The sequence below is a fragment of the Aotus nancymaae genome, unplaced genomic scaffold (assembly GCF_030222135.1).
Source record: "Aotus nancymaae isolate 86718 unplaced genomic scaffold, 86718_ANA_hifiasm-v0.15.2.pri h1tg000028l, whole genome shotgun sequence".
Classification (NCBI taxonomy): Eukaryota; Metazoa; Chordata; class Mammalia; order Primates; family Aotidae; genus Aotus; species Aotus nancymaae.
The window spans coordinates 29846410-29864752 of record NW_026988441.1 but is presented as its reverse complement, the minus strand read 5'-3'; the positions used below and the strand labels follow the sequence as shown (position 1 = coordinate 29864752).

The 18343-nt window shown below is 53.8% G+C and overlaps 1 protein-coding gene across 1 annotated transcript; it reads right to left on the bottom strand.

Annotated features, from left to right (window-relative positions):
* Positions 1-354: 354 nt before the first annotated feature.
* RASAL3 (RAS protein activator like 3) lies at positions 355-14802 on the bottom strand. Its single transcript, XM_012457762.3, has 18 exons — positions 14708-14802; positions 14242-14578; positions 11025-11161; positions 10791-10869; positions 10623-10684; positions 9748-9818; positions 7451-7577; positions 7261-7359; positions 6225-6767; positions 5550-5694; positions 5151-5295; positions 3699-3935; positions 3396-3597; positions 3186-3304; positions 2085-2475; positions 1621-1778; positions 1039-1102; positions 355-925 (listed from the first exon to the last, which is right to left on the bottom strand). Exons 2-18 carry the CDS (start codon positions 14561-14563, stop codon positions 782-784), a joined length of 3045 nt encoding a protein of 1014 aa, XP_012313185.2. The 5' UTR covers positions 14564-14578; positions 14708-14802; the 3' UTR covers positions 355-781.
* Between the last annotated feature and the right edge of the window lie 3541 nt (positions 14803-18343).

Genomic DNA, 18343 nt, shown 5'->3' with positions numbered 1-18343 from the left:
TACCCACCCATTGAGTGTGTGTTGTCTCCATTGTGCTTTCAGGGGCTGAGGTTGACCTGGTTAACCATCTACCCAACGACTCACCTACTAGGTCAAACATCCAGCAAACGCTAACCTACCCATCTGCTGTTTGCTCCATCCACTCTACCCCTCACCCATCCATTCACCCATGATTTGAATGACTCATTACCCAATCATTCATACACAGAATCTAACCATCTTCATACCTGATCCCTCTCCTTTAGCTGCCTCCCAGACCCATGGCCTCCCTGACATGAGGGCCTAGGAAGATGCTCTCATCTGTGGGTTTGCCAGGGGTAGAGTCCCTGCTTCATTCAGAAGCAGCTGCCTATAACGATGGTGAATACCTTTTATTGAACGCCTTTAACTATAGGTCCTCTCACTGTGTAGGGAACTTTACGTCCATTTCACAGATAAGAAAACAAGGGCTCTTAGAGAATGAAGTCTAAGGTCACACAGCTAGTGAGAACTGGAGTACATGGCCCTCTCCATGAGACTTCTAACCAGGGGAGAATTTGGGAGAGATAAATAGCGATTGGGGGGCAAATGTCTAAGAACTGGCAATTCTTAGTGGGCAAAGAAACCACCAATGTTACTGAAATCAAGATTTTACTGGGCAACTTCATATTGCCAGGGTGGTTGGCACCTGCAGTTCCACTCCCCACTGTAGGCCAAGTAGGGCTAAGGCAAGGTGAGACACCTGCCCCAAGATGGCTGTCTTTCTGCTCCCAGACCAGTGGGGTGGGGCGGGATGGACAGCTCAGGTGGTGTCTCCATTGAGGCAGGGTGTTTTGAGGTGCTGGGGTTGACTCCGAGACCCCCACGTCCTTGGAGAAAGCTGCAGACTCTGTACAGCATCCCTCAGCTGGGTCTGAGTTCTCTCCAACTCAGTTAGGCGGTGCTCCTGGGGAGGCAGTGGAGATGGGGTTCAGAAACCAACCAGGCGATGGAGTTCAGAAACCAACCCTTACTCCTCCACCGCCTAAACCTGCCCCAGGGCTCAGACGGAAGTCTCACCAGGCTTTTCAGACTGTGCCCTTCATTGCTTGGAAGGTTGTGATCTGAATCAAACTCTGAGCTCCTGTGGGGGTCAGGGGATGGGGGCGAAAGTCAGAGGTTAAGGAAGTTCCTTCCAGCTTCTGGTTGGACAGCCAGGGATTCAGGGGGCGGAGCTTGGAGTGGAGGCGGAGCTTGTTCAGACTGGAGAGCGGGGCCTAAATATGCTTGAAGAAGGATCGGATCGATAGGACCTATCAATCAACCCTTGGCGGCGGGGCTTGTCCAGTCCTGGGTGGGGTCGTGACTGGGCTTGAGGAAGTGCCCAGGCTGAGACATCTCTGTGCCCGGCACAGCCAGGTTGGGAGGGGCTCCTGGAGGGGTGGGGCCTGGATGAGAGTATCTGCCAGGGTCCCAGGCCGACCTGCGGGGGGTGGGTCCACCTGGGGGCGGGGCTTGCCAAGAGGCGGGGCCTGGACAAACATTGGGGAGGGGCCAGCTTGGGGGCGTGGTCGTACCCGGCGTGATTTCGGCAGGGCCTGGTCAGATCTAATTGGATCGGGCCCACCTAGGGGCAGGGCTAATGGAGAGGGCTGGGCTCACCCAGAGCGGAGCCTGGAGTCCAGATCCTGAACCTGGCCCCGCAGCTGCTCCTGCTGCTCCGTCAGGGCCCGGATGTGGGTGCTCAGCGACTCCACGAGGCAGGACAGCGCTTTCTGCTCTTCACGCAGAGCGGCCACCTCACACTGCAGCTCTGCCAACTGTGGTGGGAGAGCAGCTGTAATCTCACCCGTCGTCCCGCCCCTGCGTCTCCCCGGAGACCCTGACCTTCTAGGCCCAAGCGCTCAGCGTCATCACCGCCCTGCCCAGTTGGGGAACATCCCTCCTGCTGTACAGCTGGGGAAACTGAAGCTCAGAGAGGGTCGGGCTAGGCCGGGGGTAACACAGCACAGCGAGCTGGGTACTTGAATCCAGACTTGCCTGGCCCTTCAGTCTTCCCCAGTCGCGTCCCTATCTACCCCTTGCCACTCCCCACTCCCCAGGCGCGGACCTGGGCCTGACCTTACCTTGTTCACAGGTCTGTGCGCGCTGAGTGCCCGGTTTTGGTCTTGCGGCTGGTCCAGTTGGCGCTGCCAGGGCACCGACGGCTTCCGAGGCAGCGAGGCGGAGGCCCGGGTCCAAGGCCGGCCGCGGGACGCTGGGCCCGTGCCCAGGGAGCCTTTGGGTCGCGGCCCGGATCGCGCAGACTGGCGGCGGCGGGCAGGACGCCCGGCCGGGACACTCTGCGTGCGCTGCACCGGCCGGGACCGCCGCAGGGGCCGCTCTTCCTCGGGCCGTGGCCGGGCCCAACTCTCTGAGCGGCGAACGCTGCGCAGAGACTGACTCTTGGAGATGAGAGGGGTGTGCTTGGGGAGGTCCCGGGGTGCCAGGAATCCGGGCTTCTCCCCTGCGGAGAGGCTAGGAATGGGATGGAGAATCTCAGAACCTCTACTGGCTCCTGAGATACCCCATCCCGACCTGACCAGAAGTGACCTCACCCCCAGGTGACATTGTTCTTTTTTTTTCTTTGAGACGAGGTCTCACTCCATCACCCCCAGGCTGCAGTGTAGTGGCTGGATCATAGCTCACTGCAGTCTCAAACTCCGGAGCTCAAACTATTCTCCAGCCTCAGCCTCCCAAATATCTAGGACTACCAGCGCATGCCACTACACCCAGCTAATTTTATTTATTTATTTATTTTTGGTAGACATAGGGTCTCTCTATGTTGCCCAGGCTGGTCTTGAGTTCCTAGCCTCAAGTGATCCTCCTGCCTCAGCCTCCCAAAGTGCTGGGATTACAGGCGTGGGCCACTGAGCCTGGCTTCTGTCCTTGACTTCTGACTATAATCCTGTCTTCTCTATGACCCTTGACTTGGTCAGATCTAATTGGATCTGGCCCACCTGGAGCCCTAACCTCTGTTCTCATCCCTGAGGCCCCAACCTCTTCTCTCATCCCTGACCTCAAATACCATGTGACTTTTAACCTGACCCTCCCTTTCTGTAACCTGTGATTCCAGTCTGACCCTGGGGTTGACCTCTGCTCACAATGATCCATCTTCACCTCTGACCCCTGTCTTAGCCCTGCTTCTGTTCCTACCCATTTAGACCCCAGACTAGACTTGAGGTTACCTGGAATGGACCTGGGCCGGGGGCGGTGGGAGACGCATTGGCACTGACACGGGCACAGGCCGGCCCTCCTCGATGGCTCGCAGGATAGTGGGCAGCGGTTCCAGGGTGTCTCGGGTTGTCTGGTGAGGCACACAGGACAGACTGAGCAAAGTCTCTGGGGTCAGAGTCTGCCAAGCCTTCTTGCCTCCCTGCTCTGGGTTCAGGCCACACCTGGTCAAGCTCAGCAAAGATTGTACAGAGCTGGGCATGCAGGACGGCCAACTGGAGGGCCAGGTCGCTGCTGCCCTGGTAACCACTGGGTGCGGCATCCACATTCACCATGGCCACCTGGTCCAGGAAGCATTGCATGGCTGGTCCATGTTCCTCCAGGAAGCTATTCATGAAGCCCATGTAGGCTTCTTTCTCGCCGAACCTGAATCAGGGCCAGGCTGGGTGGGTCAGGCCAGGTGCTTGCCACCCCCACACTCCCAGCATGGTACCCCCCACCCCAAGCCCTAGTTCGCCAGCACCTACGGAGCATGGTTGGCGAGGTTCTGGATGACCTTGGCAATCAGTGTGAGGGTGCGGGCTGGGCCGGGTGCTGGATGCTCTGGTGCTAAACCAAAGAGGCTGGGTGCCAGAATGGCGGGGCACAGGAGCCGCAGGAAAAGGGAGGCACACACCAGTCGGGGGCCCAGCGCCTCAGAGCCACGTGTCTTGCATGCTTCTCGCCAGCTTGAGAACACAATGCCTAGCTCCGCAGGGAACCAGCTGGTGCAGAAGAGGCAATGAATGGTCAGGGGGGAGGCTATGGGCATAAAGGGTTAAGGTCATAAGGTCGGGAGTCCCAGAAGCATTGCATGACTCGTCCATGATCCTCCAGGAAGCTATTCATGAAGCCTCTATAGGCCTCCTTCTCACTGAACCTGGGGTCTGGGATCCAGGATTGGGAATATGTGAGATAACAATGCTTGAAGTTATGAGTCAGCATGAGGTCATGGCTTATGGTGTAGCTATGACAATCGCTGGGGACAATATTCTTAGAGTTAAGGGTACAGGGTCACATGAAGACAAAGGTTATGAGCTTGGATGTACTTATTATTGGACATGGGATTCGGGAGCCAGAGTACAAGATAGGGAGTAGAATTGGGGCTCCAGAGGTCACCTAGGGTCAGAAGTCACTTGACTGAAGTCAGGGATTAGGTATACATATTAACTTAGGGTCAGAGGTCAAGGGATAGGAATCCCAGGTCTCTTGTGATTAGTTGCATGGGACTTGAGGTGGAGGGTCACTTATCATGGACTTGGGGTATCATCTTGAATCAGAGGTCATAGGATTGAGGTCCTACGTTAACTGGAGACAGTGGCATGAAATTGGGAATATGGAATCACCTGTGGTTACAGGACAAGAAATTGGGTCTCAGGTTACTTGGGGTCAGGTGGCATAGCATGGTGATAGGGTTGCCAGATGTGCCAAGTGAAAATTCAGGATATCCAGTTAAACATGAATTTCAGATAATGGAGTAGTTTTTATTTATATATTTATTTTTAATTGGGACAGGGTCTCTGTCAACCAGGCTGGAGTGCTGTGGCATGATCATAGCTCACTGCAGCCTTGAATCCTGGGCTCAAGCCATCCTCCAGCCTTGGCTTCCTCAGTAGCTGAGACTACAGGTGCATGTCACCACGCCTAGCTCATTTACAGAAAGCTTTTTGTAGAGATGGAGTCTTGCTATGTTGCCCAGACTGGTCTTGAACTCCTGGGCTCAAGCGATCCTCTTGTCTTAGCCTCCCAAAGTATTGGGATTATGGGTGTGAGCCACCGTGCCTGGCTCAAATGAATAATTTTTTAGTATAAGCATGTCCCAATTATTGCATCAAATTTAACTGAGTGTCTCCTGTATTTTATCTGGCAACCCTAAATTGGAGGTCAGGATTAGCATGGTAAGCAGGGGTGGACTAATGTGTTGGGGCCCTGATTCTCACTCGTAGGAATGGATAATGGTTTCGAAGACCTCCTCGCAGCTGTTCTGAAGTCTGGCCTGGTGCTCTGGCAGCTCCGGGGCTGGACACTTGCTGGGGTCCACTTCACAGTCCTCAGTGGAAGCACACAGACGCCGCACAACCTGTCCTGTAGCTCAGCACAGCCAGATAGGGGCTGGGGGCATGACCACCAAAAGCAGCCACACCCATCCTCCAACCTTATCTCCAGGTTACTAAGGAGGCACCCAACATGTGGGGGAGGTCCCAATTGACTCCAGGATCCTAGCATCCCCAAAACACCACTCACTACCAGAATGCAGGTTGTTCAGAGACTCCTAGAACTTCACCCAGGTCCCGTAGCTCACCCAGCAGGCCACTGACACGGACTTCCCCCCAGCTCACCTAGGGTCTCCTGGAGGTAATCCTGTGCCACGAGCTTCATGTACTCATCGATAGCCTTGGTGGCCAATGTGTTTTCCCGGAACAGCAGCGCCTCACGGCCTCCACAGCGCGCCAGCTCCGCAGTGCCCAGGTCAGTCACCAGCGCCTGGGAAAGGCAAGGGGTCACCTTGCATCGGTTGCAGATTGAGTCCAAGGGAATTCGGACCCTTGGCTCCTCCCTCACACCAGAGGCACAGGCCTCGCCTCTCGTAGCTGATGCTTAGGCCCAGTTCTTACTGCTGGGCTCATAACTGAAGCCGGAACCTCTAACCCTCACAGCAGAAATTTAAGCCTTACAGCGCTGAGGTTCAACTTGGGCCCCGCCCCTCACGCGGGACGCTCAGGTCCCGCCTCTCGCAGTTGAAGCTTAGGCCCCGCCCTTCAAGGTGTCCTGCCCCTTAAGGGTGATGCTTAGGCTCCGCCCCTCACAGCTGAAACTCGGGCTCCGCCCTTCTAGGTGCCCCGCCCCTTACGGGTGATACTCGAACCACGCCCCTCACAGCTGCCCTCAGGCCTCGCCCTTCAAGGCGTCTCGCCCCTTACAGGTACAACTCAGGTCTACACCCCAACTCCCGCCCGAAGCGCGTTATCGGTCTATCCCTAGTCGCCCCGGTTCGCGCTGTCTTGGTGCCGCACCTGCGCCCGGCCGGTGGCCCGCAGCACGCGCACCATGGAGGCCGCCAGCTCCTCCTTGGCCTGCGCTGGCAGCGCGGGCTCCAAGGCCCCGCAGAGGCGCGCGTAGTGGAAGGTGAGGAACTCCGCCAGCTCCTTGTAGCGCTCGGACGGCAGCACGCGCAGGCGACGCGCCCGGATCCGCGCCCGCAGCGCTGCGCCCGCTGGCGCCCCGAACAGTGGGAACCAGCGCTCTAGGCCGGCTGCAGGCGCGCGTGGGGTGCCCAGCTCCTCCAGCGCCAGCGCCACGCGGCCCAGCACCGCGCTTCTCGGGCCCGAGCCACGAAGCCTCAGCGACAGGCGACGTGCCGGTGGCAGCGCCTCGAAGTGGAAGCGCTCGGCCCAGAAGAGCTGGCCGGGGCCGGCCCGAGGCGCCGTGCGTGCCAGCAGCGCGCCATCCAGCCACAGCTCTGCGCGCACGCCAGGTGCCCCCGCCGCTGTCCGGGGAAGCCCCTTCGCCTCGTGCACCCACACGCTCAGCCACGTCTCTTCCCGCTCCACGTTGTCCTGCAGATGGGAGTGGGGTGGGGGAAGCGTTTTGGTTCGTTGGCACCCCAAAGAGCGCACCGCAAGTTAAGTGCGGAGCATCAAAACTGGTGCGCCGGGTCTCTAGGGGAGATCGCTGGGCCTTTAGGGAAAGAGGTAGAGCCACGGGAGTCCCGCGGTGGCTACGCGGAAGTCTTCTAGCTTTTCTGGGCTTTCCGGGGAAGTTCGGGGCTCCAGGGTATAAAAGAGTAGTCCTGGAGTGAAGACTTCGCGATTGCCTGGTAGGCAGGGTTTTGGGTGCGCATGGGGCCGGGAGTGGACAGAAGGGGCGGGTCTGATATTCCCGGGGCTGGTAATAGATGGAAGGGGAGTCTTGGAGCCGTTGCAACGAAGCAGGCGGGGCAGGTGTGTTGGGGGCGCGGGTTATGGAGCGAGCTGGTTTTGGGTACAGTGGAAGGAGCGGGCCAGGCGTGTGGGCGGGGTCTCCGTGTCCCACTTTTCTAAGGGCAATGACCTGGGTGGGCTGGAATTGGCGACGAAGGTCCTCGATCCACCGGTCTCTCTCAGCGGCCGAGCGACAAGAGAAGCAGCGGCTTCCGCCCGTCCACGTTACCTGTTGGGATGGAGAATCCAACGGTGTGATTGAGGCCAAGGGTGAAGCCAAAGGGTGGGAGGTGAGACAGAAGTGGATTGTCTGCACTTACCTGAAAGCAGTGGGGCTCCCCCACGAGGCTGGGGTGCAGTGGCCAGACCCGAACATCCTGCTCGGCGCCCAGGTCCAGTTCAGAGAGTGTGGCCAGCGACTCCCTAGAGCCTAGAGCACTGGGGGGTCTGGGAAGGGGGCGGATGAGCACGTGGTCATCTGCCTCTTCCCCATCCCCCATAGCCTGAAGGGTAGAGGAAGGCCGGGAAGGACTTCAACCCAGATCGGATCCTATTTCTCCCCTGGGCCTCCTCCCCATGGCACCTCCTTGCTTTTAGGATAAACTCAACTCCTCCTGGTGACCTAAATGACCCAGCAGAGGCTAGATGTTGTCACCTCATCTCCCTCCACTTAATCTGTCACTTTCTTTTCTTTCCTTTTTTTTCAGAGACGAGGTCTCGCTATGTTGCCCAGGCTGGAGTTCAGTGGCTATTCACAGGCACGATCCCACTACTGATCAGCACGGGTGTTTTGACCTGCTCCGTTTCCAACTTGGGCCAGTTCACCCCTCCTTAGGCAACCTGGTGGTCCCCCACTCCTGGGAGGTCACCATATTGACGCCGAACTTAGTGCAGACAGCCGATCGGTATAGCGCACTACAGCCCAGAACTCCTGAACTCAAGCGATCCTCCCACCTCAGGAGGAGGTGGGACTACAGGCATGCACCACTGTGCCTGGCTAATCATTTCTGAGCTCAACCCTGGCCTTGTTTTATTTTCTCTTATTTATTTATTTAGTTGAGACAGTCTGGTTCTGTTGCCCAGGCTGGGGTGCAGTGGCTCCATCTCAGTTCACTGCAACCTCCGCCTTCCAGGTCCAAGCGATTTTCCTGCCTCAGCCTCCCAAGTAGCTGGGATTACAGGTGCTTGCCACCACGCCTGGCTAATTTTTGTGTTTTTAGTAGAGATGGTGTTTCACCATGTTGGCCAAGCTGGTCTTGAACTTCTGATCTCATGTGATCCACCCACCTCAGCCTCCCGAAGTGTGGGATTACAGGTGTGAGCCACCATGCCTAGCCCTATTTATTTATTTGTTTAGATGGAGTCTTGCTCTGTCACTCAGGTGAGAGTGCAGTGGCATGATCTCGGCTCACTGCAACCTCTACCTCCCAGGTTCAAGCAATTCTCCTGCCTCAGCCTCCCAAGTAACTGGGATTACAGGCGTGTGCCACCATGCTCAGCTAATTTTGTATTTTTAGTAGAGATGGGGTTTCACCATGTTGGCCAGGCTGGTCTTGAACTTCTGACCTCAAACGACCCACCCGCTTTGGCCTCCCAACGTGTGGGATTACAGGCATGAGCCACCACACCCAACCCTATTTATTTTTGAGACAGAGTCTTGCTCTGTTACCCAGGCTAGAGTGCAGTGGCACGATCTCCTTCCTGGGCTCAAGCAGTCATCCCACTGAGCCCCCCCAATAGCTGGGAATACAGGTGACTGCCACCACACCTGGCTAAGTTTTGTATTTTTTTGTAGAAATGGGGTCTCACGGCCGGGTGAGGTGGCTCACACCTGTAATCCTCGCACTTTGGAAGGCTGAGGTAGGTGAATCACGAGGTCAGAAGTTTGAGAGCAGCCTGGCCAATATGGTGAAACCCTGTCTCTACTAAAATACAAAAATTAACCCAACATGGTGGCATGTGTCTGTAGTCCCAGCTACTTGGGAGGCTGAGGCAGAAGAATCGCCTGAACCCGGGAGGCAGAGGTTGTAGTGAGCCAAGCTCACACCACTGCCCTCCAGCCTGGGTGACAGAGTGAGACTCCGTTTCAAAAAAAAAAAAAAAGGTAGGGGGGTCTTACTGTGTTGCCCAGGCTGGTCTTGAGCTCCTGGACTCAGCAGTCCGCTCACTTTGGCCTCCCAAAGTGCTGGGATTACAGGTGTAAGCCACTTCACCCAGCCCCTTTGGCCTTATTTTAGTTGCTTCTTTTGGCCTCTTGGCCTTTGCACTTGCTATTCCTTCTGCCTGGAATGCTTTTCCCACCCTCTCTTGGCCAAGTTAACTTCCATCCACCCTTCAGCTCTCAGCTCAAGGGTCTCTTCCCTGACTCTCCCGGACCAGTTTATTGACTTAGAGTCAATTTACATTTTAAAGTCATTAGTCTCTAAAACATTTTAGAGTCATTGTGTCAGACTGCCCCCACCCTGGCTCAGTGCTAGGTCATTCAATATCCCCAGCATCAACTGATGTGGGGCAGAACACAGAGGCCACAAGGGGTATTTGGAGAAGGTTGGAATGATAGGCAGGAGCTGGGGGCAGTGTTGAACCTCAGCCCCTCCAGCCTCCCATACACCCTTACCCATCTCGGGGAGCATTGGCTCCTGGCTCCGACCTGGCCTTTTTCTTCTCTTTCAGCCTCTTGAGCAACCCCTGTGGGGAAGGGAATATCACCTGGACAGAAATCTGGGCTCCCTCTGCAGCTGCTTCCCTCCTAAGATATCCCAGAGGATCTACTGGTCTTGGAGGACCAAGACCAAGCTCAGGCTGTATTAGCTGGAATAATAAGAGCGATGAACAGCTCTCATTTTTTTGGTTTTTTCATTTGTTTGTTTGAGACAGGGTCTCGCGCTGTCACCCAGGCTGGAGTACAGTGGTGCAATCATGGCTCACTGCAGCCTCAACTTTCTGGGCTCAAGTGATCCTCTTGCCTCAGCTGGGACTACAGGTGAGTGTTACCATGTAGAGTTGGGGACTTGCTATGTTGCCCAGGCTGGTCTCGAACTCCTGGTCTCAAGCAATCCTTCTGCTTCAGCCTCCCAAAATGTTGGGGTTACAGGTGTGAGCCACTGTGCCTGGCCCAAGGTCCCATTTATAAAGCATCAATCCTATACTCTCCTTCACTATTCATTTATTTATTAAAGAGATGGAGTCTCTCCATGTTGCTTAGGCTGGTTTTGAACTCCTGGCCTCAAGCAGTCCTCTCTGCTCAGCCTCCCAAGTAGCTGGGACTACAGCTGCGCACTGCCCTGCCTGGCTCCTGCACACTCTATTGGCTTCCCATAAACAAACCTAGAGAATGTTCTTTCATTAGCTCCATTTGACAGATTGGGAATCTGAGGCCCAGAGAGAGTCAGCAACCTGTCCCAGATCACCCAGCAAGAGTGGCCTTTCAGTTCTGAGGATCTGAGAGTCTTGGCTCTCCCCTCTAGCTCCCTGCTTCACTGGCTGCCTTACCCGAACGTTGTGGACCTGGTTGGGACCAGCAGTCTCTGGTTCTATCTTTCCAGGCATCCGATCTGTGGGTAGTTACCGGTGGGAGGTTGTGGGGTTGGAATCATCTTAGATTCTGCCCCACTTTTAAAGCCTCCCAAATGCTCCAGACTTTCCGCCCCTCAAGCTTACCTGGATCCCTGAAGTTCCCCATGAGCACGTGGATGCTGCCCTCAGAGCTGGCGCTTCCCACCCGGGGCCTTCGAGGACCCTGTTCTCCCGCAGGAGTGGGTAGTCAGAGAGGGGAGGCAGGCAGACAGAGGGAGAGGCAGACACCTTCCCATCATCCTCCCTTCAGCCCCTGCCTCTGTTCTGCCCTCCTCCCTTTTGTTTCTTCCCTCCCTTTGCCCAGGTGCCCCCTCTCACCTCCTCCTCGCCTCCAAGCAGCACCAGCTTCCCATCAAGCAGGGTGAAGCCCTCAATGTCCCAGACAGGCATGTCGGGTGTGGGGGCCTCGGGGATCTGTGGGGCTGGGGGCTCTGGCTCTGGCTCCGGCTCTGGCTCTGGTAAGAAGAGGAGACACTGGGGGACTTAAGGGACCTTTTCTCTCCCTCAGACCACCCTTTCCATTCCCCAAGGCTCATGGTGGGTTCCCTCCTAGGTTCCCTTGCCCGGCAGCCATATCAGACTGTATGACCTTGGGCAAGCCTTCACCTCTGTGTGGGCCTTGTCCCCACTAACCATGGGGAGCAGACACGGCCCACTTACTCTGTGCCCAGTACCCTGTATACCACACACCTTCTTGCATTGAATCCTCCAAAAGCCATTCAAAGGGCTATGAGAACAGGCTCAGAGAAGTTGAGTGACTTGCCCAGGGCCACACAGTTTGTGAATGGTTGGGCTGGGCTTCAGTCACAAGCATTCTTCTTTTCACCAAGATAATAAGTGGGTCTGAGAGATTAAAAACAGGACGGGGCTGGGTATGGTGGCTTATGCCTGTAATCCCAACATTTGGGAGGCTGAGATGGGTGGATTGCTTGAGACCAGGAGTTTGAGACAAGCCTGGGCAACATGATGAGATCCTGTCTTTTTTTTTTTTTTTTTTTGAGACGGAGTCTTGCCCCGTCTTCCAGGCTGAGTGCAGTGGCAGGATCTCAGCTCACTGCAACCTCTGCCTACCAAGTTCAAGCGATTCTCCTGCATCAGCCTCCTGAATAGCTGGGATTACAGGCGTGCGCCACCATGCCCGGCTAATTTTTTATTTTTTAGCAAAGATGGGGTTTCTCTATGTTGGTCAGGCTGGTCTCAAACTCCTGACCTCAGGTGATCTGCCCTCCTCGGTCTCCCAACGTACTGGGATTACAGGCATGAGCCACTGCTCCTGGCCCCCTTGGTTTTTTTTTTTTTTTTTTTTTTTTTTGAGATGGAGTCTTCTTGCTCTGTCTCCCAGGCTGGAGTACAGTGGCTCGATCTCGACTCACTGCAACCTCCACCTCCCAGGTTCAAGTGATTCTCCTGCCTCAGTCTCCTGAGTAGCTGGGATTAGAGGCACACACCACCATGTCCGACTAATTTTTGTATTTTTAGTAGAAACTGGGTTTCACCATGTTTGTCAGGCTGGTCTCGAACTCCTGACCTGGTGATCCTCCCAAAGTGCTGTGATTACAGGCATGATCCACTGTGCCCGGTGAGACCCTGTCTTTAAAAATAGCCTGACACTGTGGTGTGTGCCTGTAGTTTCAGTTACCTGGGAGGCTGAGGTGGGAGGATCGCTTGAGCCCCAGAATTCAAGGCAGCAGTGTGCTATGATCATGCAACTGCACTCCAGTCTGGGAGACAGAGCAAGACCCTATCTGTGAAAAACAACAGGCAGGTGTGGTGGCTCACGCCTGTAATCCCAGCACTTTGAGAGGCCGAGGCAGGCGCCTATAATCCCAGCTACTCAGGAGGCTGAGGCAGGAGAATTGCTTGAACCCAGGGGGTGGAGGTTGCAGTGAGCCGAGACTGCACCACTCCACTCCAGCCTGGGTGAAAGAGCAAAACTGCATCTCAAAAAAACAACAGGCCAGGGGCGGTCGTTCAGGCCTGTCATCACAGCACTTTGGGAGGCCAAGGCAGGCGGATCACCTGAGGTCAGGAGTTGGAGACCAGCCTAGCCAACATGGTGAAACCCCATCTCTACCAAAAATTTTTTTTTCTTTTTTTATTTTTTGAGAATATACCAAGTAATCTACTAAAAAATGTTTTTAAAAAAATTAGCCAGGTGTGGTGATGGGCACCTGTAATTCTAGCTACTAGGGAGGCTGAGGCAGGAGAATCACTTGAACAGGGGAGGTGGAGGTCGCAGTGAGCTGAGATCGTGCCACTGCACTCCAGCCTCGGCGAGGAAGCAAGACTCTGTCTCAAACAAACAAACAAACAAAAAACAACAACAAAAAAACCAAAATGGCAATATAAGCAGTGAGAATTAAATGAGCTTCCAGGACATAGAAGGGCTGAATTAACCCTCCCAGATTGTGTGTCTGTTCCTTTGTTTTAACCACCAGGAACAACAAATGTTAATGCCACTTATTAAAGGATCACTTAAAATATGCTGGGTCCTGGACTAGTGTTACATTCCTGAGCCCTAGTTCTTGTGATATCCATTACCCTCCTAGGTCCCCCTGTGTGACACTTAGCACAATCTGTCATTTTCTTTTTCTTTTTTTTTTATCCTTTGAGATGGAGTCTCCCTCTGTTACCCAAGCTGGAGTGCAGTGGTGAAATCTTGACACACTGCAAACTCTGCCTCCCGGGTTCAAGCCATTCTCCTGCCTCAGCCTCCTGAGTAGCAGGGATTACAGGCACTCGCCACCATGCCCGGATACTTTTTTTTGTATTTTTAGTAGAGATGGTGTTTTGCCATGTTGGCCAGGCTGGTCTCAAACTCCTGACCTCAGGTGATCCACCCACCTTGGCCTCCCAACGTGCTGGGATTACAGGCATGAGCCACGGTGCCTGGCCCATCTGTCATTTTCTTGCTGACATATTTACTGTCAATTCCACTACACTGTGAGCTCCACGGGGCAGGGAGTGTCATCTGTATCTTTCACTGGTGTGTTCTCAGTGCCTAAATCAGGGCCTGGCACACACAATACAAGCTCCACAACCCTCTGCTTGAGTAAATGAATGGATATGAGCAAATGAAATGATATACTCTCCAAAGGAGAGATCATTATTCTCATTGAACTGATGGAGAGGCTGAGGCTTAAAGGGTCAAGAACCAAAGACACGGAAGCTGGAAGGGAGGAGAGTGGGAGGCAGGGTGGGGATGGATATCCAGGTAGGAAGGGATGGACCTGGGTCACTGAAGGAGAGACCCACTGGGGCCAAGAGCCATTTAGCCTCTGGACAATACAATCCTGGGTCTACATTCACGGTTCCTTCCTCAGAGGGACCCTCTGCCCACAGTACCCTGGCAACTCCTCCTACCCTCTTTAGGGGGAAAGAGGGAACAGGGTAGCTGGGCCCCAGCCACTTCCTGCTGGGCTTTTGCACTCCCCACAACTTCCTGTGTCTGCAGGGTTGATGCTCCGGAGGCAGACAAAACCCAAGCATCCGGCTTCTCAGCCCAGCCCCAGCTCCGGGTGGGGGAACCATGTACCTGGGGCCTCCTGCTCTGGCTCTGGCTCAGGCGGTGGGTTCTTATGCCTCCCCCAGAGGCCCTTGGAGAGTCGAAGGCGACTGGTCCGTGATTCCTTGGGAGGCGCAGAGAGGACCCGACGGAATATGGAGCGAGGGGCTGGCTGGCTGCTGACTATGGGCTCCTGGTGGCTCAGGGCTCTGCCCCAGCCAGCAAAGCGGCCCCAGCGGAACCCTCCAGCCCCCTTCTGCCCACCGCCCCCTGTGTGCCAGCGGTAGGAAGTCAGCGAAGACGGGGCTGTGGGCTGGGTTTGGGAGGTCCGGCTCGGCGACGGTGGGTCCATGGTGGGGGGGGTCTCCTGGGGGACAAGAGAATGACAGTTGTGCCCAGTGTCTGCCCACACACTGCCCTCATCTCCGCCCCCTCCCCACTCTCAGCTCTGCCTCCAGGAATCACCCTGGGGCTCCGCTTGCCCTCCCTCCCTTACCTTGGTTTCCTGACCAGCCCCAGAATCAGCGGCAGTCTGCACCCTGCCTCCTGCCTGGCTTCCTCCCTCGGAACCCAACTCCACGTGACCCTGTCTGTCCCACCCCACCCCACAGCCAGGCTGGGAGGGCACAGTGGGGACAGGATGCTGGAGGTTCGGGGGAGGAAGAGAGGAGGTGGCCTACCAGGCTTCTAGCAAGAAGGAGCCAGACTCCCTCCCCAACAGGGAGGCAGCACTTGCCCCTCTCTCTGAGCCTCCGTTTCCTTCTCTGCAAAATGAGTACAGGCTGAACAAATGCTGGTGAGAATATGGAGCACCTAGAACTCTCATCCACAGCTGGCCGGAGTATAGACCGATTGGCTTATGCTGGAAAATGGTTTGGCAGATCTACTAACACTATTGGCTGGATCTTCTCTGACTCAGCAATTCCACTGCTGGTAGACATCCAATAGACATGACCCCCTCCCCGCAATGCATAATAGCCCCACATTAGAAACAGCAGAAGTGTCCATTAGAGGTAGAAGAAATAAATTATGATCTCTTCACACAGCAGAATATCATACAGCTGTGAGAACAAACTAATGATGATTGAACTCGAACTTGGGTGAATCAATCACAAACATGTTGAGCCTAAACCAAACCAAAGCCACAAAATGCCAGTAATCACAGCTATTCAGGAGGCTGAGGGAGGAGGATCGCTTGAGGCCAGGAGTTCGAGGCTGCAGTGAGCGATGACCATGCCTGTGAATAGACAGGGCGCTCCAGTCTGGGTGACATAGGGAGACCTTGTATCTATCTTCTTTTTTTCCTTTTTCCTCACCCTGCCCTAGAGAGACCCCACCTCTAAAAAAAGATAAATTTTAAAAGCCCCCAAACAATGACAGGTATACACTTTGTGATTCCATTTATATAAAGTTCTAAAGCAGGGAAAACCATGTGTAACAAGTCAGGATGTCAGTTTCTTTTAGAGGCACAGTGGCTGGGAAGAGGTTACAAGGGGGGGCTTCTGGAAGATGGCCAGGTTTATTATTACTCTTATTATAATTTATTTATTTATTTATTTATTTATTTATTTATTGAGAAGGCGTTTCGCTCTGTCTCCCAGGCTGCAGTGCAGTGGCATGATCTTGGCTCACTGCAAACTCTGCCTCCCGGATTCAAGTGATTCTTCTGCCTCAGCCTCCTAAGTAGCTGAGACTACAGGTATGCATCACCATACGTGGCTGATTTTTTTGTATTTTTGGTAGAGACGGCGCTTTACCTCGTTGGTCAGGCTGATTTGGAACTCCTCACCTCAAATGATCTGCCCGCCTCAGCCTCCCAAACTGCTGGAATTACAGGCATAAGCCACCATGCCCGGCCCTTATTATTATTATTATATATAAATGAGGTCTGTAAAAATAATATAGATTTCATAAAATAAAAATATATATTTTATTACATAGTAATACAAATAATATTTTAAATAATATGAATATTATTTTTTATAGATGAGGTCTGTCATCCAGGTTGGAGGGCAGTGGCACCATCATGGCTCACTGTAACCTCCAACTCCTGGGCTCAAGAAATCCTCTTACCTCAGCCTCTTGAGTAGCTGGGACTACAGCTGCATGCCACCACACCTGGTTGATTAATTTTTTTTTGTTTTTTCTTTGTAGAGATGGGGGTCTCAAGTTGTTACCCAGGCTGGTCTTGAACTCCTGGCCTCAAGTGATCCTCCCACCTCAGCCCCCCAAATAGCTGGGATAATAACCTCATGCTACCATGCCTGGCCTATTTTTTGTTGTTGCTGTTGAGGTGAAATTCACATAACACAACACATTTAGCATGTTCTTTCTTTTTTAATATGATTTTTTTTTGAGACAGGATCTTGCTCTGTTGGCCAGGCTGGAGTGCAGTGGCGCAATCACAGCTCACTGCATCCTCAACCTTCTTCTGGGATGAAGCGATCCTCCCACCTCAGCCTCTTGAGTAGCTGGGACTATAGGTGCATGCTACCTGGCTAATTTTTAACTTTTTTTTTTTCTTTTTTTTTTTTTGTAGTGATGGGAGTCTCACTACGTTGCCCACGCTGGTCTCAAACTCTTGGGTTCAAACAATCCTCATGTCTCAGCCTCCCAACGTGCTGGGAATACAGGAATAGCCTGCGCCACTGTGCCCAGAGAGATGAAGCCTTGTTCCATCACCCAGGCTGGAGTGCAGTGACTATTCACAGGCATGATTGTGGCTCACTGCACCTTGAACTCCGGGGCTCAGGCAATCCTCCTTCCTCAGCCTCCCGAGTAGCTGGGACTGCAGGTGCATGCCACCATGTCTGGCTAATTTAATTTTTTTTTTTTTTTTTAAAGAGACAGGGTCTCACTCTGTTGCCCAGGCTGGTCTCAAACTCCTGTGCTCAGACAGTCCTCCTGCCTGAAGCCTCCGTAGTAGCTGGTACTGCAGGTGTGTGCTGCCATGCTTGGCTTAACATGTTCTATTTCTTGAGCTGAGTCCTGGTTACATGGGTGTGTGCTGTTGTAAAAATTCATCAAGCTGTGCACTTGGGAGCTCTTTCGGTTTCCTCCCTCCCTCCCTCCCTCCCTTCCTTCCTTTCTCTTTCTTTCTTTCCCTCCCCTCCCTCCCTTCCTTCTTTCCTTCCTTCCTTCCTTGGTGGAGTCTTGCTCTGTAGCCCAGGCTGGAGTGTAGCAGTGTGATCTCGGCTCACTGCAACCTCCACCTCCTGGGTTAAAGTGATTCTCCTGCCCCAGCCTCCTGAGTAGCTGGGATTACAGGTGCCAGCCACCACACCCGGCTAATTTTTGTATTTTTAGTAGAGATGGGGTTTCACCATCTTGGCCGGGCTGGTCTTGAACTCCTGAACTCATGATTCACCTGCCTCGGCTTCCCAAAGTGCTGGGATTACTGGCGTGAGCCACCACACCTGGCTGGGAGCACTTTCTTGTATCTCTGTCAGGCTTCCACAGATGTTTACTTGAAAGCCAGAGGTGAGTAAATGCCATTCTGAGGAATAAATGAGTCAGCATAACTCCGGTCCAGGCACCGAGTACCAGCTGGCCCCTCTCCCTCTGTGTGACCTCAGGCAAGTCATTTCCTCTCTCTCAGCCTCAGTTTCCTTATTTGTACAAGATGATAATATCAGTTTCAAAAGATTCACGTAAGCCTTTGTCTAGTCAACAAATGTTTCCTGAGTGCCTATTACATGTTGGGTGCTGGAGAAGCCACAGAGAACTAACCAAGCTTGGTTTCTGCCTTCCTGGAGCTCACAGACAATGGAGGTAGATAAGATCCTAAACTCGAACATGGGACATTTCTAGCCGGTAAGGAGGACCTAGAAGGAAATAGACTGCAGTGGATGCTCAGTGAAAATGCCACTCTTTGAGCTGGAAAAATCAGGGAGGACTTCCCTGAGGAGGTAACATTTGCAGCCATTTGTATGCAGTAGATAGAGTCCAATGTAACCAGCATTCCAAAAGTGCCAATGAATTAACATGTCCCTGAGAGCAGCCCTCACCTAATAACTGATGGGAGCTAGCGTATAAATACCCCAGCTCCTTCACCCCTTGTGTGGGATGACTCTGAGGTATGTGTCCTATGCTTTCCCCCAGGTGTCCCCAGTGAGACTGAACTGTTGCCTAC